This window comes from Cuculus canorus, chromosome 3 (genome assembly GCF_017976375.1).
Source record: "Cuculus canorus isolate bCucCan1 chromosome 3, bCucCan1.pri, whole genome shotgun sequence".
Lineage (NCBI taxonomy): Eukaryota > Metazoa > Chordata > Aves > Cuculiformes > Cuculidae > Cuculus > Cuculus canorus.
In genome coordinates this window covers 120,981,906-121,007,537 of record NC_071403.1, presented here as the reverse complement: position 1 = coordinate 121,007,537, position 25,632 = coordinate 120,981,906, and the positions used below count along the sequence as shown (strand labels likewise).

At 43.1% G+C, this 25,632-nt stretch overlaps 1 protein-coding gene across 6 annotated transcripts in view; it reads right to left on the bottom strand.

Annotated features, from left to right (window-relative positions):
* Positions 1 to 25,632, bottom strand: part of SUPT3H (SPT3 homolog, SAGA and STAGA complex component) — a 302,304-nt gene that overhangs the window by 10,052 nt on the left and 266,620 nt on the right. For all 6 annotated transcript variants that reach the window (XM_054061055.1, XM_054061054.1, XM_054061053.1 and 3 more), the window contains one exon: positions 12,264 to 12,376. In XM_054061055.1, the coding sequence (XP_053917030.1) occupies positions 12,305 to 12,376 (72 nt within the window). In that variant the 3' untranslated portion in view covers positions 12,264 to 12,304. The remainder of the gene's footprint in view (positions 1 to 12,263; positions 12,377 to 25,632) is intronic.

Genomic DNA, 25,632 nt, shown 5'->3' with positions numbered 1-25,632 from the left:
TCTCTTCTCCAGGTTGAACAACCTCAAATCTCCCAGCCATCCTCATAGCAGAGGGGCTCCAGCCCTCAAATTATCCTCGTGGCCTCCTCTGAAGCCATTCCAACAGTTCCATATCCTTGTTATGTTTGGGATTCCAGAACTGGACACAGGAGTCCCCGTGGGGTCTCATGAGAGCAGAGGGGCAGAATCCCCTCCCTCACCCTGCCGGCCACCCTGCTTTGGATGCAGCCTTGCTTGGTAAGGAGACACTTGCACTGATCCTAAAGTCATGAATAGGAAAGAAAGATATGTTGAGAAATGTCAGACTTCTTTCTAACACTTCTTCTCATGATTTCCTAGTCACGGGGCTGAACCCCGATAAGACAGAAAGAAATCATAGCTCACATATCTTGGAGAGCATTTTGAAGGAAACAATGTGATATTAATATAGCTTAATGCGATGCATTTAGATTACAAAGGGCTGAAAAAGAAACTGAGATCTCATCTCTCCCACTGGATAAGTGGCTAAAAGCATGCAGAATTAAGTCAATTTATGTAACAGAGGGAGGTCACATGAAGTTCCACACAGATGAGTGTTGTTCAACACATTCATGAAATCTGGGAAACAGTGACTCATGAAGTAACAGAGTTTACAGACGATAGGATCTTATTAGAATCTCATGATGCTGAGTGATACTCATTGTTGATGAGATCTCATGGCACTGAAAGGAACACACTGTTGATAGATGCAAAGTAATGAACATGGGATAAAAATAACCCTAATTATACAGATGTTAGAACGGACTTAATTAGCTATGACTGTTCACAGAGATACTGGGTTTGTGTACAGTTCTCTGAAAACATTAATGCAGTGCTCAAGAGTCATCAAAAAGGCTGATAAAACACAAGGGATTACTAGGAAAGGAACAGAGAATAAAACAGAAAACCTCATTATCTCATAATAGAAATCTGTATTTATTCCTGCTTGTCTCGACTAAGGCACGTCTGGGCAGACCTTCTTGGAAGAGAGCTGCAAATTGTGCATAGAAAGAAGTGAAGCAAATGCACTCTTTCATTGGCCTCTCTTGTTCTGCTCTGGATTAAGAGGACAACAGGGCTCCCTGGATACAGTTCTGGACTGAAATTAGGCAGAGAAACCAGAAAAAATTCCCATGAAGTTTTAGGATATTAACTCTGATGCCCTCCTCCCACTACACCTTTGTTGTCCGCAGCTTTTGCAGGACACATTCCCATGTCATGCAAATAGCGAGGTCCACCCCAAGTGTAGGTCCCACACTGTCACAACACTGGGATTGAGAAGGTTTGGGGTTTCAGCTGATAACTTATTTGACTTCTTTTCTTACGTTGTGTTAATATTTCTCCTGTGCTGGGACCACAATATGCACCAAAAACTCCATGAGACACAGCAGAAAAAACAACAAAACTTTGTGGCTACTGGATATTATTATTCAGCAGACAGCCTGGCTGGTGGGAGACAGCTAAGAAACCTCCATTCTTTCCCTCAAAGCTGAATATTTTCTTGAGAACACAGAATATTTTATAAAATGAAGAGCAGGTATAGAATAGAATAGGATTTCAGAGCCAGAGGGTAGAGCTGTGTAAAGGGGAAATGTGAGATCTAAAAAGAAAACTGTACATGGGGAAAGTTGCTGATGAACATTTGCCAGATGATGGAACTAGTGGAGAGTAGATAAAGACTTTCATAGAAACAAAAATGTTCATGAAAGTGTGCACTATTTTTTCCAATAGCCTTCACAGAAATCCTTTTTTCCCTCCCCCAAAAAATACCCAGATTTTTCAAATTAGCACATTTCTCCCATTCTGCCCCTTGCCATGATTCTCCTTTATGCTGAATACAGTAGACACTGGAGAGTTGTTAGTATAAAAGTATCTTCAATCAAAAATTTTGCTGATATTTGGTATAGAGATATTTCCTTTTCATCCAGTTAATCACGCAGCTCTTGCGCCCAGACAACGAAGATTGTACACATATATAGAACCTTCTTCCAATGAGTTCTTGCTTCCAACAACTTTTATGCTGGATTTGCTAATTTCCAGGGACTTATAGTAAAGGCATCAGGACTGCATTAAAATCTAGAAGCAAAAGATGCTGCAGAAGAGGCACATTCCTCCAAATCTTTAACATATGGTGTGTGAGAGAGAGTAGGAGAGGGGAAATATATCAGAGCACTCCATGCAATACAGAAAAAAGAGGAAAATGAAAGGGATGCCTTAAACCCTTTGCGGATTAACGTTGAGACAAGAATTAGCACTTGTGAGATCTTCTTTAGCACAGTGCACTTCAAGAAGAGATAGTCCAGTGGTTCTGGCAGGAGTCTGATAATGAGAAGAGTCACCAGGCCATAACATACCCAACATCAGTGAGAGCCCTCCAAGGTCACAAGTAGGCCGTTAGATCTGTGGCCATATGCTACTGATGGACTCGGTGCTACTGTAGGGTCCCAATCAGCGTGACCTCACTGGCAGCACCAGCTCTTGGACACCATTTTCTGCCCTTTGGAGCAACGTGTCCTACCAGTGCAATCCTACAGAAGAACGGGCAGTGTGCTAAGCCACCCACTGCCTCCAGCAGGGTCACGACTGCACTTCCAGAACAGATGCCGCACGTCTCTGCCTGCATCCCACAGCTCAGAGCAAGAGAGGAATATTCAGATTAACAGAAAATTTTGCAGTCAACGTATTTCAACAATCATTTTCCTCTGGGGAAGCGTGTGGTCCAGTTCAGGGAAATGGGAAAGAGAGCGGGTTTTTTTAGATTTTATTTTGTATTTCAAGTAATAACAGCTTTCTGGCTTCTTGTGCAGGTCACTAACAATGCTTCCTAGTGACAAAAGTTAGCAGTTCCCATGTCTCTGACTCACTTGACTGCAATACAACCTGAAGCAAAAGATCTCTAAGACTTGACGTGCATTTGCACTACGGCCTCTTTTTGCTTTTCCAGTAGTAAGAACTACCCTCACTGCAGGCATCAATGACAGCTTGCACATTACAAAGGGGTGTAAAATAAGCCCCAGCTTCATCAGTGTGCATGTCATCACCATGGGAAAGGACAGGAGAATATTGACTTTTGGTAAAAACAGCAAAACCTGTAAGGCAGTAGAGGCCGAGAGGAGAATTGGGAGTAGGCAGAAATAAATCAATGCCAAAGCAGAGCTAGAAGGTGGGTGTTCCTGAGGGCACAGGACTGAAATCCTGATTTAAGATCAGCACAATGCAATATCAGTAGAGCATAAAGAGAATGACTTGGGGACTAAGGGGTCATTAGTGGGGAGTGTTCACTCTAGGGCAGAACACACTGAGGCTCAGTAGGGAGGGCTCCAAGCTTTGGCATATTTTGCTATTTCTGTCAGTGAACGCTGGAAATAAATTCAGCATCACTACTAATAAAGTGTGTGTAAGGATCAGTGGAGGGCTAACTAAGAGAAGAACAAGAGTATAACCAATAACTCACTGGACAAACGAGGTCAGTTCAGGCAAAATGCTAAATAATGAGATAAATATGAAAGTACAGGTAGAGAAATGGAGAATACAGACCACATTTGCAAGTGGGGGTTGTCTCCTGCCCCAGGTAAAGCTTCGTTAAGATACTGCCCCAGGATCTGCAGGTGTTTTGCTCCTGGGCAGGGAGCGCTTGTGAATGCCATCACAGCCTCAGTTCCAAATGTGGTGGGGATGGAAGGAGCTACTGAGCACCTGCAAGGAGCTATCCTGTCTGATTGCCTCTTACCTTGGTCTATGGGTGACATTGGGAATTGAAGCACTTTGCTCTGCTTAAGCCAAGTGCCAAGGCTTTCCCCCTTCAGCACAGACACCCAGGAGGAAAGTTAAGGCACAACTGCTCGGTTTTGCAGTGGGGAAGCAAGAGCAGAACATGCAAAACTCTCAGTGAGAACTGGAGGCCCTTCTCAGTCCAAAGCTTTTAGGAAAGCAATCAAAGATCCTCGTGTGCTTAGTGAGAGGAGGAATGGATAATAAATAGGAGGAAATGGTAGGAATTCTCGATGGGAGGACCGTAACCAGCATGTGCCATAGAGACCTGTAACAGATTCATAAATGATCTTGAAAAGGAAATTAGTAGTAAAGTGATCACATTCAGTGGTGGCACAGTATTTTTGGAAGAGAAAGGCTTGTCTGTGAAGAACTGTAGAAGGAGTTTCCTACACTGAGAAACTTGGCGTTACGCTAGCAGATGACAGGCAGGGATGTATAATGGAGAAAAGCACTCCACGTATAAAATGGGGGGCTCGGAGCTGGCCATTATGACTCAGAAATGAGAACAGAAATTAAACCCATTAGACAGCTCAGATGGCTGCCAAATTATTAGTAATATTAAAAAAAACCCCAAACAAAATGTTAGGAATTATTAGAAGTAGAGGAACAATATTGCCTGAGTGTTTTATAATAGTATTACAAATCCAAGACACATCTGCACCTTGAACAGTGAGAGCGGTTCTCAAACAGATTAGAACAGATTCTCATCAGTGGATGATGGTAAGATGGAACAAAGAGTATTAGGAATCTTCAACCTTTAGCAACTGTGAGAAGATTAGATACAGCTGTATAAAATGAGTGATGGGGAGAAAGTGAGCAGATTTAATTGCTCTCTGTCTATTCCAATTAAAAAAAAAATGGAATATCAAAGTTAGCAGTTGGCAAACCCAAAAGATAGAAGAGAAAGGTTTGTTTGGTTTTTTTTTCAGAGGACACATCACTAACCTGTAGGACTTGCCAACATGATGCTGTGGATGCTGAAAGTTCACATCAAGGAGAGATTGCTCAATTTCACAGATAAGAAATCTCATTTGCACGAGTTAAAACAAAGGCAGCAACTTCTTGAGATGTAAATTCTTGGATTTTGGAAGAGTAATCGGTGGAAGTGTCCGTTTGTGCTTAGCACAGTCTGCTCTGCTTGCTCTCTGCCAAATCATGATCCCCTTGCTAGTCAAAAGAAGACCATTTGTACTTGAGCTCCTCCACAGCCCGACGTTTAGAGATATTCCCAGGAGATGGGAGATCAGGTTTAGTCTCCCCAAGTGGAGCATCCAGGTTTTCCACTGCCAAGGTATGTGCTTTAATCCTTAAACTGTTCTGCCAAAGGTAGACATCGATCTCATGTTTAGCTGTTTTTGACTTCTCCAGCAGAGTGTAGGAATCCTACTGCTTAAACCTGGCGTGGTGCCACATGCCAGAACAGGAACTTCTGAGCTTACGTGTGACTGAAATTTTGAAGAAACTACAAGACAAACACAGAGATACCTTCAATGTTAGACACCAAAGAACCAATCCACTTGGAGTGAATTCCATCCCAAGAGCCCAAGATGTTGAGCTCAGTGACAAGAAGAACAAAAGAGATGATATGGTTGTACAACATTAATACCTCTGAGTGGAGAAATATCAGATATTAAAAGGCTCTGTAGCTGAAAATGGAAAGGTACAACAAGAACTGAAAGCCAGGGAAATTCCAATTAGAAATAAGGTACAAATTTCTAACATTGATTGTGGTTAACCACTGGAACAAACTACCAAAGGGAAATGGTAGATTCTCCACCTCTTAATGTTCTCAAACCGAAAGAGGATGTCTTTCTGGAAGACCTGATTTAGTGAAACACAATATAGTGGGCTCAGTGTAGGAGATCTGGATGTAATGCAACGGCTTCAGGTATTCCAGATCTCAAGTTCAATGACCTTTTTATCCTCTTGGGCCTTTACCTTTACCAGCTTTAACTCCTTAGGAGTCTGTTGTACGCAGAGGGACTACAGAGTGAGCTGAAGGGGCTAAGGTATGAACAGGGATGAGTTAGTAGCCTTTCTCCTCCAGGAAGCTCCTCATAAAAATATCTTAAAGAAAGTTATGCTTTCAAAGACCAACCTATCAAAAAGTAATCGTAATAAAACTCTTTAGAACATTACACTGGCAAATCAGTTCATGGACATACAGACACAGTTCATATTCCTTTAAAGCCCATAGCTCAGAGCCGTTTGTCCCCAGCATTTTTACGGTGAACCAGAGAACTGCAATTTCATGTGAAGTATCAATTTCCAGAGCAAATGGGAAAAATACGGATGGCTCATACATGGATAGGAAACCACTTCCCACCTCTTGTTTTCAGTCCATGAACCAACAGAGCGGCTTCCCTCAAGAGCGTGGTGCCACAACTCGCTGCTTCTCTGTCTCCTCATGTATTTCACAGCAGTGCTCTGCTGGGTTTTTCCATTGCAGATGTCACCACAGAACATGTAGCTCCCGCCTTTCAAACCACACCAGAGCAGACCCACCTATGAGTACCTCTTGTTCTCACCTTAGAGGAGGCTTCACACTCTTCAGGCTAAAAGATTGACTGTAATTATATCTACGGTAGAGATCTGTGATGAATTATGCAATCCTTGTATGTACAGATGAATCACACCAATGGAACAGAAGGATGTGGTGTCAGAGTCAAGCTTGGAAATGGAAAATGCATACTCCAGTATTTTAAAACATTTAAACTTATGCAGCCAAGATCTCAGAATTTCAACTATTTTTTTTTTAATCTTTGTATAAGCCTGGATTTGGGGAGGGGATTGGTTTTGGTATTTAGATTATTATTTTTGCTGTAAGAGGATTATTCTTTTCAGTAACTGTTAAGTCGCCACAAGCTTGTTGCCTCTTCTGTGCAGGAATCACAGATAGGGAAATATTATTACAACCGGTTTACAGTCCATTTTGGCCAAGAATAGGACCCGGAATGCTGACTTTCAGTCACCTGCTTTCACAGCTAAGCTAATAAATGAGGTAGAAAGCTAATAAATGAAGCAACTGTGTACATTAACCCTCATATAATAGTACTTATCGCATGCTTGTGTTATGCGCAGGAGGTCAGAGGAGATGATCAGAGCAGCCCCTTCTGGCCACGAAGCCAATAAGCCTCTTTTTAAGCTCGAGACAACATTCAATAACCTGCATCAGCTTTGGTTAACTGTTCTGCAAGACTGAAAGCAACACAAGCAGAACTAATGTGCACTGTGGGCAAAAGAAGATGTCAAGGCACAGCTCGCAGTGGCAAGGCTTTTAGCGCAGAAATACCGGATGCGAATCTTGGCTGTACAGCTCACGCTGACCCTTTTGGAGCAGTTCCTCATGTCCCCACACCATTTTGGTTATGGATCTCACAGAAGGGCAGTGACAATTGGGCACTGTAGCTTTCTTCAAGCCTTTAGCTAACCCTGGTCTCTGCCTCTTAAATACATAAATACACACATAAATATAATCAGATACTATATATCAGCTGCTATTAAGCAACCAACTTTTTTAAACATGCAAACAAACTTAGCATAAGCTCCATAAAACAGCTCTGCTTTTCCTGGTATTGATTCTGCTTATTTTGAAGTTAAGCGTATCCATAAATATGCTCTATGGTCCCTTGAGGTAAGTCTCATAAGGTATATTAAAATAAAAAAAAAAGGAGGAGGAGGAGGAATTTTTTGGCAGCAATTACCATCTCAGATAACCTGCCTGGGGTTGGGAAAGTGTGCCAGCAATCTGCTCAGAAATAGCTTTCATTTGGGCTGTTTATTTTCATATGCTTTGTCTGACACTTTACTGCTGTGGCTGGGTACTTAACTGTCAGCTTCCATTAAACGCTTTGTCAGCTGTTCCCACTCCAGGCAGAAACCAAAATTATTGTTCCTCTCCCATTATTCATTAAAGTCAACCCACTGGCAGGAAGCAAGCAGGATGACAAAGGAAATCATCCTTGTGCCAAATGGTGAGATTTCATCAGGCTCCTTCACTCCAGTGCTCCTCCAGTTCCTCGTCCCTTCCTTCTCTTGACTGCCTCAGCCATCTGCCTTCCTGGTGTCAAATAAACAGGGACTTAAGGGCAGCTGTTCCACTTTAAAGCAAAGTTGGGGGCACTGAACTCTGCAGCAGCTCCAAAGATTTGGGATGCTCTGAAAGAGATTAATGTGTTTGCTTCATGTTAGTTTGGGCTAAACACAGTGTAATCATACGGGCAAGAATCCCTTCCTATGGCAGGACAGAGTAAATAAATGTAAGAATTGCTTTGAGAGTATCTATTATGGGATTTCTTGGCTTGCTGGTTTAGGGTGTGTGAACAGGCTAGTTTTTAAAATTATTTAAACCAACTTTTCCAAGTTCTGATACATACAGAGAAACAAAAAGAGGTTAAGCAATTCCAGAAAGGGCAAAACATGTCATTTCAGGTCAAGCGAGACGTTTTAAGATGACCCAGACCGTTCCTCCCTCTTTCAAATCTGGTCCTATCCAAACCAATGCCCCCGTCCCCCCAACACTTTAGTTCACCCTTTGAACCAGAGAATCCATTACATGTATTGCTCTAATTATGGTATGGTTTCGTTTAATAAGCAGATGTGGAATCGTATAATCGTAGCCCTGGGCTACTGAAATGGTGGACTCCAGTCTGGATCTGAACCTCACGTAAATTTGCCCCGTGCCTTGCCAAGGGCCCAGACAGATGACATCTCACACATTCCTGAAGGAGATCCCATGGTTTTTTACCGCTCTTTCCGGTTTCGCAGTAAGCAGCAGCTGAGCCCTGCCAGGACTCAGCCACTGAGGTGGTGTTCAGCACAAACCGGCCCAGCACAGGTAGAGCCAGCGCACAGCTCCCTGCCAACCACCCCCTGGTAAGAATTAGCAGACAAAGGTTCCTCAGCAGGAGATCTCTATTGCTGCTCCTCTTCCAGAAGAAAAACATTCATTCTTAACATATTTTTTCCCACTCGTGCTCCTGGGGCTTTCAATGGAAGTCTTGAAGCCGTCCAAGTAGCTCATAAACCAGAGCCCCTTTCTGATTCAAGTGTGCCCTCCTGTTCAGATTTTGGGAAATGGGATGATTAATTGATTTCCATCATCGTTCTCCCCATAAGTCACATAGCCAAGCTATTTCAAGTTTCCATTGACAAAGATTTCATTATAAGAAGCCATAATTTTTAACCGGCACTGTGCAAACTTTTTAGTCTTCAACCTGAATTAGGCCCATATGTTTCAGAAAAATGCGGTGACAGCAGGTTGGGGGGTGGAGTGGGGAGGGGAAGGGAGCGACTGGTCTGTCTCAGTGGCTGAACAAACTTCCACCCACATCACAGCATAAAGGGCCTCTGAATTGGTCGCCTTAACCCTTATCTAAACAAAATAAATCAAAAATACAATTTTCCGATTGATGCTGAAGGATTTGTTTTCTTAGCCAAAAAGCAATTTTAAACTCTGTTGCTGAGTAAGCTCTGCCCAGATACTGAATTCCACCGAGAGCTCCTGGAGTCCAAGGGGGGTATCACTTAATTCTCCTTCCCTGCTCCTGGGACAGAAATGCACCCAAGCAGCACCTGCCACAGGATGTAGTAGAAACCACAGCTAAGTGTTGCGTGTATCCCTGAGGACTGGGAGACCCTTCCTCCAGAGAGCTTGACAAGTCAGTTGAAAAGGCAGGAAAAACAAGGGAAAGACAGGAAAACCAGGAGAAAGGCAGTGTTGCAATCCTTGTTTCACAGGGTCAAACAGACGAGGTGTATTCCAGTAAATAAAACACTGCCAAGCTATGAGCTCAAGAACCTGCCAAGACTGTCTACAGCGATTAAACGTTAGCACAGCCCACGGTCACGAGCGAGGGACTATCAGCAATAACAGGTCCGTCAGTCACCCTGTTGAACCAGCTTCAGCAGGGATGGGATTGACAAGAAGGTGCAAAGCACATCGACCTGAGCTGTTGTACTCAGTCGCACAGAGCAGAGGATTTGTCTGCATTGTGCCTGCAAATCAGGAATCCAGAGACAGGGAGATCTGCTCGAGGACAGGCCGAGAGAATTGGGGTTGTTCAGCCTGGAGAAGAGAAGGCTCCGGGGAGACCTTATAGTGACCTTCCAGTACCTGAAGGGGTGACAGAAAAGCTGGGGGGAGACCAGCAGCCGGGTCCAGTGGGAGGTGTCCCTGCCCATGGCAGCGGTGGGACTGGATGGGCTTTGAGGTCCCTTCTAACCCAAACCATTCTATGATTCTATGAAGTCTGTGTTGTCAAATCTCCAGCTAATCTCATTGTCCAAACAAACTGAGCCCAGAAGGAACTATTTACTTAAAGATGACTCTACTCATCTTGCTATGACTTCAATGCCTTGTGCTCATGTAGGCCAATTCCTTCAGGATGACTCACAGGTCTGATTAAAATGACCAAAGAGATGAAAAATCCCTCACTTGCATTAGCAGTTGTTCCTAGTGATTAATCACCCCACCAGTTAAAGAGGTAGGCCTTGTTCCTTATCAGGATGAGTTCAGGTGCAGCTTTTGTTACCAGCTTTTGTTACATCTCTGTGCACTTGACCAGGAAGATCTTCAGTACCCCTATTTTATCTCTATGAAGATACTTCATCCTGCATAAACAAACTACCTCACATCCTTGCTTTTCACAATTTTAACGACTGTGCTCTTTCAAGTCTTCTACTGCAGCACATTTTCTCTTGCCCTTGAATTATTTTCTGTGTTACTTTTTGCACCTTGTCTACACATCTTAAAATAAAAGACATGGCTGAATGACGATTTTCTGTCTCGGAGTGGTAGCTGCACAGATCCAGGCTCTTGGGACATTCAACTCAGGATGCCAGTTCACATCCCGTCTCGTGGCTAGGATGTGGATCTGTGCTCTCCAGAACATCCTGAGGTAGGGCTTATGCTCAGACTAGTTTCTCCAAATTGGGCTTTTCTCCAAATTTCCTTCAGGTTTCTCTTGAAGTTTAGTTCACGGGTAGTTTCATCTAAATGCACATCTGAGCCCACGGTTCAGCAGCCCAACCTCGGCAGACTCTGCGGTGATGTCTAAGTCTTGGGAATTGCAGTCAGGCAGTAGCAAGAGGTGAACCCAGCCAACTCTTTCAATCCTTGAGGCCGATCTTGCAGGACAAATCTCGACGGAGCTGTTTTTGCATCTCCGGTGCTGGCACACAGACACATAATGTAGTATATGCCCTTCCCTATGGGACACTCCTCCATGAGTTCATTCCTGGCTTAGTTGGAGGAGCTGGATTTTACATTATTAAGTATTGAGTTGCAACATGAAATTACCAAAATGTAAAACATGGGAAAACATACTGTAAATCACTTATTGGCAGGTCTCTCACCTCTTTACAAGTGCACAACTGGATACATTTGAGTCTTTTGGAATTTCCAAATTAGAGCCCACAAGACCTTCCTGAAGAAAGGTATTTTCTACTGGCACCAAAATAATTTTATCTGAGCTAAACAACAGAGTTAAGATTTCAGCATTCACACAGTGTCTGCAAGCTACAAATCAAAATTTAATTTCACCTCCTTGCACTGTAGGTCTATTATTATTACTTTATAAATGAATGTTATTTTTCTTGTAACTCTCCTGCTTTGGCTTTTCAAAAGAAATATACAGAGACCCAAGGGACTGACAGTGAGAATGTAGAACCTTTCACCTTCGGGTGTAAACATTGATACCTTTAAAGAACTTATCAGGAAGTAAATGTACCTAAACAGAATAAACACATGTTCTTAGTGCTGTGACCTTCAGCTCTTCTGCCCCTGCTCCTTGCTGCCCTCAGCTTGTAGTGACAAAGGATGGTCTGATGTGAGGAAGGGGTGATTTTGAGGTTAAGGCACTAAACTGGGAACGAGACTTCTGGTTTTCGTTCCTAGCTCTGCTACCTTTTTCCTATATGAGTTCAGGAAAGTAATTTAATCCTTCTGTGCCTCAGTTTCCTATTTGTAGAATGTAACTTTTTTTCAGTCCCTTGCCATTCTTGTCTCTAGGGCAAGAGAGATCTGACAGCTGAGGCACAGAACAGTTGAGCGTTGGCCGTATCACAGGGTTGTGTTTGAGTGTGCAAGGGTTTGGGTCACGCCTTTGCTTAGCTCAAGATTTCAGATGGGCAGGAAAGAGGCATATTTCTTGTTTCAGAATTTGTCCAAGACACGTTATTGTGCTTTGGCTGCAAAGACAGGGTCACAGACTTAAGGGGAGTTCCTGGCAAAAATGAAAGTTTAGATTTATCTGACTAAATTCAGTAGGATTCAGAAAGTGGAAGTAAATAAATAACCTATACCTATAATATCTTTCAGGTGACTGATCCCAAAATGCATCGACTTGGGGTTCAACCCTGACACCTCTTACATGGAAGGAGTTGAAGGGGACAGCCAGCAGGTTGCATGTGCACAATGAGCAGTCTTGGCCCCTAAACCAGAATAGCCCATCTGCAAGAAGATTACTCACCGAGATGCAGGCTAGGTCACAGCAGGACACATCAGTTTGAGCTACGGAGCGAAGGTGTCTCCAGGAAAGCCTTCCAAACACCACAGCATGGCTTGTCCTTTGATGTGCAAAGGCTGCAGCTCAGAACAGGTAAGACAGAAAAGATTTGTCAAATGCAATACTTTCCATGTGTGGAGACAGGCTCTGAAACTGTCACCTGCACACAGCACTGAGCATGTCCGTGTTGGCAACAGCTCTTCACAGCCCATGGAAATGATAGGGAATTGGAGCCTCCCACATTTTCATTTATTTGGACATCGGTTTAATTTTTCTCTACTTCTTTTACTCCTGGAATTTGTGGTGTTGGTGGCAAGCAACCTGGGCATGAGTTCTTCTTACATTCCTGTTTTCTTTTCTCAATGCCTCAAAGACCCCTCATGAACACACTTTTCCTGTAGGGAGGAACTGGCTTACATAGCATCTAGAGAGAGAGGGGCTGTAAACAACAATGCATCAGCTGCTGGAAAGAGATGGCAAATATCTGCTATCACACTCTGCACCTTTCAGTTCTGATCATCCCCAACAACTGCTAGTTTTAAATTAATATTTTTTTTTAAAGAAAGGTTATTTAAAATAAAAGGAGTTACCGGGTATCTGCACAGAGCTGGCTGCCTTCTTATTGTTGCTACAACCAGTTATTTTCTCCCTGAGCGAGTGAGACGTATCTGCTGCCTTGCAGAGAGCACATCGGATCCCCTGGATTAACAAGTCTTCCAGTGGATAACTTGACGGGAGGCTGGTGTCCCACAGGGAGCACCCAGATCTCGTTACTCGTGATGGAGAACACTGCACTTTAGTGCTCAGCTTGGATGATGCTCCAGGAGATAAAATACAAAGTTATCCATAAAGCATCAAATGTTTCAGACCTTTCAGAACGCTCTTCGCTGAGTCCCTTAGAAATTTATTAGCTCTACCAATATTTTCTTTCTTAGTTTTGTAAGGCAAGCTCCAAGTCTGCTCGTACTGACTATGCAGAGCCCTGAAACCACATGTTTATTTTCCTAAGTTATAAAAAGTTTATAAGGGTAGCTGGTATCCTTATGGGCCACTGTACAGTGATTTGCTACTGCATTCCACACTGATACAGAAGAGCTCTGTGTTTTATACCAGAGGGAAATCCTTGTGATACATCTGTCCAGGAGCCAACAAGAATACAGACACCTTCAAAAATATAACCTTGATAAAAAAAATGAATAGCTGAAAAGGCAGAAATCATCCCTTCTGAGAAAAAAACAGTTTGAAGAGGGCGATGACCTCGGGCATTGCAAGATCTGTATCGCTATACCCCAGTGAACGTTACCAACAAAGTCCTTTCATCCCAGCCACAGTCCTTTTTTTTTTTTAACTAGATCACCATTTCTACCTTAAAATGCTGTAAGTTCACAATAATTTCTAGAAGTACTATGCAATGTCTACTTTTTGCAGCTAATGCCCAGCCTCAGGCTTTTGGTTTTCACGGCTTCATGTTGCTTCATTGACATGGAGAGGCTTTGGTCAATTTACACCAGAGAAAGAAGAGACTGTTATTCATTTATCTCTTAAAATAGTGAGTACACAGCTGCACAACCTGAAGAATTAAGTCACTATGTTGCTATGACTGTCCTGGAAGGAGAAATTCAGAGCAAACAACGTAGATTTCAGGAGACAGCCTGGAATGTGTGAAGAGTTAGCAAAATCGACATAGATGCAATAGCAAAAATAAGTAATTTTGCAAATCCCTAAACCACAATGGTTGGATTAGGGCCCTCATCATACAATTCTTGGGCATGCGAACAATCCCTTTTTCACTTGAGTTCATTTCATTAGCTTCTCTCAGCTACATAAATACTCATACTCTCAATGGGACTACTCATGTCAATAAAGTTCTTCAAGCGAGCAGGGATTGCAACCCAATTTCAGTGGAACAAACCCGATCTCTGACTTTGATTGCACCCCTCACATTTCTAAAAAAACTTTGTTTCCAGCTAGAATGAGTCCATGGTCCCTGCGGAGCTTTCTTTCGCCACTTCCAAGCACAAGCCCAGTTATTTGTCTTGTCAAATACCAAGGCAAACGGGACTCCTCCAATATCCCCACCAACTTCACCTCCCTTCACAGAAACACTGCTGGGCCTTGAGCAGGCCAGCTTGGATGTCTTTTGGAACTTCTGCGTGTTGCTCTGCTCTGATGGATAGATCCCTGGTGGGGTTATCATGCTCGCATCAAATCCTGACATGTTTCAGCCAGCCAGAAACCCTCTGAAGTCAAAATGCTGCTCAGTGTAACATCACGATTAATGACGGTATTATCAAAGCGATAATTACTCTGCTTTATTACTCAGCTGTAAACTGTTTTCTGATCAGGCTTTTAGCCAACAGCCTTTGACACTGATGCACAGCGTTGACTGAGATTAATTCACCTACAGATAATATGAATGTCATGGAAAACTGCCCCACTGCCTATCAGTTCCTCTCATGATTTTGGCAGAGTTCCGATTTGAAGGTCTGCTGCGAGGCAGACGGGATGGGCAGTGCCAGCTGAAAACCACTGAGAGCCACAAAACAGGCAGCAACCACCCCTGGGATCCCCAAATACAAAGGGCAAATAGCGAGGTCGATGTTTCCTGTGTATTTTGCAAGCAGGTTTTCGTTTAGTTCCATTCTGCAGAAAGGATAGGAGGAATGTCACTTTTGCCTCCAGCTCTCGCTGTTCCTCCAAGAATGCACATTAACAGCTGAAAAAAAGCAACAAGCAGGATCTGCATAAAACCAAAACAGCATTAGGGGTCAAAGAGGACTTTTCCAGCAACACACCTCTTACAATTCAATGCTGCTTTGAACTAAGTAAGGCAGCACAGCCTGTGGGTGCTCAGAGGAGCACATCCTGAAAGCAGCTGAGCGACTGGCTGAGCCTTACACATATTTTCCCTGAAACTATCCAACATCTGGTTTTAAGCCATGCTTAGATGTACCAATTTTTCATTGAAAGCCACCCATTTTTGTCCCAAGAAACAGAAAGATCTGGATTTTAGAGTTCTGTCTATCTCTTTTTTTTTTTTTTCAATTGACAAAAATGCATATATTTATTAGATTAATGCATATATATATATTTAGAAACAAATATAAACCCTCTACAAGAGCTGAAACAACTTAGCCTGATTTTCATGACATGGTAACTGTGAACATGCTCATGTCTCACGTAATTAATCTCCTCCCAGCTCACATCCCACTACTGGGAGAAGAAAAGCCTAAGTGACAGTTTTTTTCTCCTTGAGGAGAGGACACTAAAGTTAAATTCAACACAAACCAGCCCTGCCCTGGCCAAACTTTGTCAGTTGCACTAAACACCTTCTGCTTTTCTATGATATATCTTTTCTCAACCCAAAGAGTGGATAATAGTTTGGTTTGTAAAATGCCATCGCAAAGGGCTACACAGAGAAAATTGCAGAGAGGAAGGTTAAGGTAAACTGCTCTGGGAAGGATTAGATCAGAGGACACAGCTATTTCAGCCCAATGTTTCGATTACTGGCTTTTTATGTCAGTTTTTATCATCTTATTCAAAAATATACAATAAAATCAGGACATCTAAACTCAGACATTTCCTGTCAGGCCTCCGGTCTTGAAAACCTTCTGATGTACACGGCTTCCACAAATACCCATTGGATATGGCCCATATCAGATAAAGGCTTCGTAGTGGGAGGTGTGACTCTACATTTAAGTGTCACTTTTCTCCTTCAAGGTGGAAAAAAGGAAGGGGGAAGACAATGAGGAAGAAGTTGAAGCAGAATCAACTCCTTCCCCTCTCCTGTCTATGTTCAAGTACTATAAGAAATACCTGAAGAGCTCTACAAAGACACATGAAGAAAATAAATACAGAAAGCTCTTTCTCTTGCATTGTTATCAGACACAAACCAGTAAAGACAGTCTTAGTCCTACAAAGAGAGATGGAGAGATGTGGTTTATAAGCGCAGCTGGGTCGCAGCAAGTCTGGGTTTCTGCAGGTAAGAGCAGAGTTTGAAAAGTGCAGGAAAATAACACTTGGTAAAGTAAAACAGGCAATTGATTGGGTTTTTCTCCGTTGTATTTTGAAACACAGTGGCAAGAACATGTAAAAATGTATTTATGGAACAAAAGGACAAGGACAGCCGAATACTGAGAACCCTGACTCACTGATTCCTCAACAGGACTCAAGTTCAGCATTGAAGCATTCATTTCAGTGAAAAGGACATATTTTATCCACAGGTGGGAGTCACAGAAACCATCTGCAGGGTAAGAAAATTCTAGTAACATCCAAACCAACTTGCTCCTCTAGATCCTGTGTATGTACAGTCTTGTTGTACACAAGCACTTGAATGTTAAGATTGTGTTTTCTGGGGAAAGGGAGAAACCCTTTACATTGTAATATAAATGTAATGATACGTAATACAATATATATAAATGTGAAACCAGTCTCTGCTGCAGCTTTCTTACACGGAACAGCATCTTACCATTCATACATTCAGATGCATATGCAGTATATATATATTCACATTCATAAGCATGCTGTATTATTTAACTTAAAGCACAAACATGTGCTTAAGAGACGAGTCTGACAGCCCAGAGACCTAATCTTTCCATTAGCAGCCCTCCATCTCTATTACCTTGTCTCCCTGGATTTCCTTCTCTGTCCCACTGAGAACGGCTTTTGCAGCAGAACAAGAAGAAAAACACCGAGATTTACATAAAGACTGTGCTTGATGTTTCAAGATGCAGCGGTGCTCTCAGCCAAAGGATTGTTTTCTCATACAGGAGGAATCTCAGCTGCAATCATCAGCCTTTTCATAAAAGATTGCTAGGAGTCTTTTACTTCCTTCACTTGCAATTTGTCCAGCTCAGAGATTTACATGAAAGGGCTGAATTAAATATTGAACTTCATGTGAAAGTGTGTTGCATGATCTGGAAAATCAAGAAGGATCTCTGGAGTGCAACAATTTTGCACATGGCAAAAGGATAACATCCTTTTCCCCAGCCAAAATGTCATACACAGGGACACTTAAGTAGTTTAGCACCATGATGTCTTGTTCATCCTACATTTATTTCAAATATCTTCATGACAATGATTATAAATCGTAATTAAAGCATTTTAGGAAGTACTGTGCTAACTAATACGGAGTGGATTCTGCCCCACTAAGTTTCATTATCAGGCCTGAAAACTGAATTGTATTGTCAGGACTGAAAGGACTATTCGGAGTCATAGACTGCTTATGAGGAACAGAATGGAATGTCAGTAACTGCAGATTAGTAATCGAGTAAAGCAGGAATAAGGTGAAAACTGGTAGTAAGGCATGGGCCATCTCAAACGACTAATAGGGCAAATAACAAAAATGTTTCTCTTGAGCCACAGGGATGAAAAGAGGAGAGCGATAAATGAAGCAGAGCAAACATGAGCTACACAAAGGCCTGAGAATGACTGAAGAGGTTAGGATTTGCTTTTTGTTTTCAACGATGATGACGATGAAGAACATCCTTGGATCCCACGACAACAGCAGCAGCCCAGGCAAAAGCATATCCATTGCGGGTGAAATCAAAATCCCACCTGGGCCTTGTACCACGCAGCTTGGCTAAAGGGTAGAGATTTTGCCAAGTTTGGGATTCCGCGAGTTTTCATATAGACTTCCAATGTATTTTCAACCTTGACACAAAGGTGAGTCTGTTTGCCAGATGTCAAGCCCTTCCTGCAAAGTACAGGGGGCAAAAAAGCAGCTCACATACGGGTTGTCAGAATTTTTATGCATTTTTCTGATTTTGGCTGACATTTTCTAAAATGATTCAGCCCGAGGCAGATACTCAGCACGGAGAATTTAAATCCAAATGGTTAAAGCTTGGCAAAGCTCTGAGCAACTGAAAACAGAGTCTTGTAATGGGAAGTGTCAGACAACTTCAGTAACAGGCAACCAGCCCCGTCTGTAGCATTCACTGTAAAACACTGGGGATCGATGATATCAGACTCTGAATTTCACAGTTAAATAGCTGCAGTACTGTTAATTCTCCCTTGTGAAGAAGATCCTCATTATAGTCCATCAGGTGTGTACATACAACATAAAATTATGCTCTGCAAGAAACATATGATTATGCCCACCACAAAAAAAAAATAATTAATTAAGAATGGAATTCACTTTACTTTTAAGGCTAAGGAGGAAAATTTGGACATCAGTGATTGAGCTGATGTTGCATACTTTGGTTTAATGACAAGTATAGGGTACGGCAGCTTCCACATATTTATAAAAGTTACTGGGGTTTGGATATTTTTTCATTAAGGGAATATTTATTACAATTTACTTCTTAATTTGGTTCAGCTTCCACCTTGACATTGTTATGACTGAACTTTGCAGGCCTAAATGGGTCAGGCCAGAACATTTCAGGGTTGAACGGAAGAGTGTCAAGAGGAACAGAACTGTAAATGTGTAGACCTGGATATTTGTACTGGAACGGTTGCAGCAATTTTTCAACGAAGTGAGCAGGAATAGCATCGTGTGACTGGCTTGACCAACATGTCTCAAATTGTGTTATTCATGAATAAGCCAGAGGGCAACAAAGTTCAGAATCATATTTGTCCAAGCAAGAACTGTGTAGGAAACTGCGCTCAGCTCAGAGCTATTCCCTTAGCAGGAAAAAAAAAAAAGCTTCATTTGAATAAATGATTTGTGGTGAATTATCCCATTAGTTGTAGTCATCATAATTCTATCCTGATTTTTATGCAGCATGAGAAATACATAAGAAATTTCTCCTTTCTGTATTGTATCTTCACCTAATCTATTGCGGCTGGAAACAACAATTAAATAGTGCTTTTAATGAATCTGATTATCGAACAAACACATATCTCAGCTAATGTTTGCTATAGAGATGCTGTAAGCAAACACAAAGCTCACAGTGAACTTCAATAATAAACAAGATTTTCAGATTTACGCATGAATAGATCTGTGGGCAAACCCAGGAATATTGGGAGTAGCACTATGCCAAGTGAGGCTCATCATTGCTGGAAGAGTTTTGATTTGTTTTTTCACGGAATATAAGGACTTCTTAAATTAACCTCAGCCTGCAGCAGTTTAATTTCTGAGCTCTCTAGAGAATGCCTCTGTGAAAGTTTAGACACAAATGCCTTTGTCTGGTGCTGGCACCAGCAACGTGGAGAGTGTGAGAGCCTTTCCACAGCTTAGGGCTACGTGACCATGTGGGACCAGAATCAAGCTCTCAAGCCTGGAGAAAAGGAGGCTGAGGGGAGATCTTATCACTGCCTACAACTACCTGAAAAGAGGTTGTAGTGAGGTGGGTGTTGGTCTCTTCTCCCAAGTGACAGGTGATGGGATGAGAGGGAATGGCCTCAAGCTGCACCAGGGCAGGTTCAGATTGGACATCAGGAAAAACCAAAAGGGTTCTCAGGTCCTGTCAGAGGCTGCCCAGGGAGGTGGTGGAGTCCCCATCCCTGGAGGGGTTTAAAAGATGGGCAGATGAGTTACTTAAGGATATGATTTAGTGGCAGAGAGATGCTCTGATCGTGATGATCTCCTTGGTCTTTTCCAACCTGGTGATTCTGTAAGTGCTACAAAGATCGGAGAAGAAACATGAGGAGAAAGAAGATGGATAGAAAAATGAAACTCAAAAAGCTACTTCATCTCTGGAGAAGACGGCTGTATTCTTTTATCCTGAAGTCAATGAAACATCAATGTGGGGAAAGTTCCTAAGCACAATCAGGAAAAGAGCCAAGTGGCTCTGCACGGCTGCTGACTCTCAAGCTGCGGGGAGGTGAGGCATGGAGTACCCACCCAGCTGTGCAGGTTCAGTTTGCAGGCACTCATGCACATCATTCCTTTTGCTTCGGTTTGCATGGGCTTCTCCCCTTCTGAGTTCTGGTTTCATACAGACTCCATAACCCAAAGCAAAGGCAGCCTAAGCCAATGTGTTTTGCCCGGTTTCAGGCTGAGAACACTCCATTTCACAGTGTTCATCTGTAACGCCAAACTGGCCCAGCTGCACTCAGATCTACCTCTGCACAAAAACAATTACAGTTTTTTCACCACAGCAGCCCCCGATGCCCAGGATTGCTACAGTCCCCCCCGCCAGATCACAAGGGGTTCATCACCAGAGGAATAATTGGAAACGGCGTGTCCCTTACCTTGGCATCAAGAACGGCTGGCATTGTCTGCGAGAGAGAACAGCACAGCAGGTTTGCTTCACATCAACAGGTGGATGCAGTTGCAGTTTGGAATAATCTACCCCATATTACAGGGTAGAATTACTCCCATTTTCTTCTGCACAAAGCTGGATGGCTAGAAGAGAGAAATCAATCTCGCCCTTGGTTAACGCCAAAGGTTTACTCTTCTCCACAGTCTTAATTTCCTCCATTAGTTATTCTTCTTATGACCATGATGACAAGGCCCCTGGAGCAAAAATCTTGTAAATTAGAAAAAATTTGAGGACATAATATACTTCTGTTTGGTAACATACGGACTTCGATATATTGCCCAGAGAGGTGATGGATGCTCCATGCCTGGAAACATTCAAGGTGGGCTTGGATGGGGCTCTGAGCAACCTGATCTGGTTAGAGATGTGCCTGCTCACTGCAGGGGTGTTCAACTGCATGACATTCATGGTCCTTTCCAACCCAAACCATCCTATGATTCCATGATTCACAATCTCCTCCATGAGTATTGGCTCTGTGAAACAAATCTTATGAAAAGCGGAAGGGGATTTTTATTTTCTCAGATTTTTTTTTATAACATTACCGTTACTACCAAAAGCATACTAGGCCAGGAAAGAACTAAAAAAAGATGTTTGAAAGCCCAGACTTTCTAGTGTGGGTGTCCAGGTAGACTCCTGACTCAATCTTTACACTTACAAAATGAGAAACAACTTGTTTATCCAACTTGCTCAATGCTCGCTTGTCTCAGAGGGGAATTGTGGGACTCTCTGCACCATGAAAAAGTCAGGCGTTCTTTCCTTGGGATGGGTTTAGTTTCAGTGACTTTATAAATGTACATATCAACTGCAGGATTAAATTTTATTCATTCTGGGCTCTCCCATCTAGTCAGCTGCAGTTCAACGAAGCTATTTCAGGTATTTGTCATTATGTGGGATATATTCCACCCCAAAAAGGCCTATTTATTTGCCCTGACTATGAAGAGACTCAAGACACCCAGGTTACACATTGACATTCATCATCTGTCAGATGCATCCCATCATAAATAAGCTTAAATACGGCTTGAAGGGCAGCATTCATCTGATCAAATGCAGACAGCTGCAGAGTTGACAACTACATTTACTCTCCTTTTGTACTCAGTTCAAAGAAACAAATGTCTTTAGGGTGCAATTCATCTAATGTTAAAGCAGACAATTAAAATGGGTCAGATGGATCACCCTCTAAAAACATCTATTTCTCGCCGCTGGCTGGAAGGGGAGCCTGTGACAAGGAGCTGAGGTGTGAATGCCGGGTGGGATGAACTCCACACTAGAAGTTCACCTATGGCTTCGTTTTGGCTGGAGTAAGAAACCAGAAGGAGGCAAAAATCAGAAAGCTCACGATGAGCACTGTGGGACGACCAGACTTTCCAAGATTTCTTGCGAAAACACAGGTGCACATGAACTGGCTCAGCACAAACCCCTCCACTTTAGAAGTAGTATCACCTTACTCGGGGATCAGTATACAACTATTAGCTAAAGCTAATAAAATAAACCACTCTGCTGTTTTGCTAGGTAGGTAAGAATGTGAATCCATCGTGGTTGTAATGAGGAATAAACCAATAAAAACTGATTCTGTATGATACGGATCTGAGGAAATTAATCCAGCTAGAAGGGATTAAAAACATTAAAGCTCCAAACCCTCATATCATAGTCTTAGGCAATTCCTTCGCAGAGTTCAGCTCACCCAAAGCTTATGAAAATATTTTCAGAAAAAGCTACAGGAAATATTACATCATTGAAGACCCAATAGCGAAACAACACAACAAGCCAGAAAGCAGGACTTTCTGCTCGTCTCAGCCTGGTACCTGTGTCCTGCCTGCCTCAAACCAGCTGATTTATTTCCTATTTTTCTTCCACTCTTCGCCCGAGTTGCCTGTCCAGGCCCGTGAGCTCCTCTCTCTCGTTTATCTAGAGCTGAGCCCCTTGTGAAAAATGTGGGACTGCGGATCAATACAGACTCATCGGCTGACATCCTCTGACAAAAAAACCCTGAGCATGCTATTATTCTCTTAGTTGATTAAAAGATATACTAGGGACACACTGAAAGCATTTAATTATTATACGATTTGTGGAATCATAGAATGGTTTGAGTTGGAAGGGACCTCAAAGATCATCTAATTCCACCCCCTGCCATAGGCAGGGACACCTCCCCCTGGCCCAGGCTGCTCCAAGTCCCATCCAACCTGGCCTGGAACCCCTCCAGGGATGGGGCAGCCACAGCTTCCCTGGGCAGCCTGGGCCAGGGCCTCACCACCCTCAGCGTGAAGGACTTCCTCCTTATGTTCAGTCTAAATCTGCCTCTCTCCACTTTATTCCCATTCCCTCTCGTCCTATCCCCACAAGCCTTTTTGAACAGCCCCTCTCCAGCTTTCCTGTAGCCCCTTCAGGCAACGGAAGGTCACTCTAAGTTCTCCTCAGAGCCTTCTCCTCTCCAGGCTGAACAACCCCAACCCTCTCAGCGTGTCAGAGCGGGGCAGTCCAATTCTAAGGTAGTGTAATCAACCACACTGCAGCTGCCAAACCCTTACTGTTTTTTTGCAACCAGACACATCCTCTGCAACACACTGTTAATTATTTTGCCAAATTATTATTTTACATCTTTTTTTTCCCCTGACCCATGTTTCTCCCACGCTGTGTTTGAACACAGGCAATACCATGAGAAACACAGTTGCACCTCCTTGTTGCAGTGTGTAGCCTGTGGCAGAGAGGAAGATGCCAGATTTAAGATTCCCGGGTCAGTTTCTCAAATTTGAGAGTCATTCCAGAGAGTGACACCTTAAGAGAAATCATGGATGGAGGAAGAATCACAAGATTGGGCCTGAAACTAGAGTTATATGGTCGATCAGAGGAGATTCCCATGATGGGGTCTCCCAAACTTAAACCTAATCCACAATAAAGCTTTTACCTACAGGTACGTCATCTTTTTATCCATCTTCCCCACCATTACTCATTATCTTTTAACTGAAAGTGAACAACACACTTCCTCTATCCTTCCTCCTATTGGAATATTTTTGGATAGCACAGGCGTCTCCGCTAAACTCAAACACTAACCATATTTAAAGAATCACCGGTCTTTCTCATTAGGATCCTATAGGATTTGGTTTTCCACAACTACAGCCTCTCCAAAGCCACATTAAAAATAGGCTTGGTAATACTTTTCACATTTGTAGGCTGTCACAAATGGTTAGCGGGGAAGAAGTCATTCAAACGCACATGACTTTATAATTAAGGCACCTAACTCTTATAAACCCCATTTTTCACAGAAGCAGTGACTTTTAATAAAGTGCACTGGAGCTGTGGGGGATTCTGTGGTTTCTGTGTGCAGGCCTTGTGTGAACATTTCGACCCTCAGCCCTGACCACAGAGACCACAGTCATCAGGAGGAATATTTATTTCCACTCCGGCACTTGTCTGGTCCGCTGGACAAGCCCCCGCGCACGGAGCCGCGAGGCCGAGGGCTTGGTGCCTTGCGGGAAATGAATGGGAGTTGTTTCCCTTTCCTTGGCCTCAGTTTCTCCATCTATAAAATTGGGGCGACGATTTCTTCTCCCTTTGCAAGCTGCCGTGAGAGCTAGCGACGCACCCAGCGAGAGGTTATTGTGTTTTCAGATGAGGTGACCGAGGCGTGCGGAGGTGGTGGTAGCACTGATGAAGGTGGAGACAGAGCTGGAAAATCCAGGAGTCAAGAGAGCCATTCCCATACAGTCTCTGAGCGATGAAGCTCCTTTTATTTCACAGCCTCATGAGGAGTAGGATGCAGGAAATTAAAACCTCAAAATTAAACTGATGAAGCGCTTTTATCCAGACCGGTTGGAGGATCAGGAGGATGAGAGCACTCTGGCTCTCCCCACGCACATAGTAACAACACAATCAAAACCAGAAAACCCAGATAAAATTGAAACGCTACTAGATAATCACTAGAAATGGAATAAAAGGTATTCATTTCAGTTCACCTGCTGAGCGAAATCAAGGGAAAATACTTGATTATCGGCATGATGACAACAGGTCATTCACACCGCAAAGCAGAGCAAACGCTGTAACTGCTGCCTGTCAGCATTCACCAGCGTGTCACAGGGCCACCGGTAGGGGTGTGAAGAGACTGGATGGTGAGAGTATGGGACTTAGAAGAGACACAGTCCACCTCTTGCTTGTGATGCCTGTCTGGCTGCAGGTCAGGGTTCCCCTGCCTGGGACCTCAATCCTTCTGCCACCCCATTCACTAACAGGCTGAATAATCCCTTCTTTTTTAACTAATCCTTTGTCTGCTCTTGAGTAGGCAAAGTGTAGACTTTTGGTGGCCATTTGAACCCTTGTTGTGGGATCTCTGTGACAGGTAACAAGCCTTATGGCAAAAGAAAAAGCAATAGATTCATCACCGGCACTTGCAGGCTTCTGACGCTGTCTCATATTCACTTTCCTAATCAGGTGAGGGAAACATGGGTCTGGATAAATCTCCTGGAGAGCAGGGACAAGGCTGTATATATATATGTACCCAGAGAGCAGTTATCAATGGCTCATTGTCAGAACAGAAAGTGGCGCTGGAAATCCAGGAAAACACAGTTTGGGGGCAAGGATTGATTGAGTTACATATATTAGCCAAAAGAGAGAGTCTTGGTGGGATATAACTGCCTTTGAGAACAGAAAAGGACACTCCAAAATGCACTGGTACAATCTGTCCTCACTGGTAGGACAAGAAATGTCTTTACACCACTGCAAAGAAAAGTACAAACCAGACAGGAAAACAATTAATGAGGATCAAGAACATCACTAGATTCAAGACTCTGAAATCTCCATTCTTGGGGGTATTTAAGCACAGTTTGGGTAAACTTCTGCCAGGAAAAAATAGACTCTGCTTAAAATAGGCAATTCTATAGGCTCACTGTGTGCACTTGAATGATGTCCTCAATTTTCATGTGCTTCTGGCCTGCCTTTGTGTATCCGCATCACCCGGGTACAGACCGCTTGGTAGCTCAGTGCAGCGTACAGAGAGAACCTACTCCCAAGACACCTGAAAACCATGAGCTGATATTACGGCAGATGAGACTGGGGCTTTTCTAGGAGAGATTGTGGTTGTGCAATGCTTCTGAGAGGGCAGATGGGAAAAAAGTGGCAGTTAAGCCGAGTACACGCAGTTG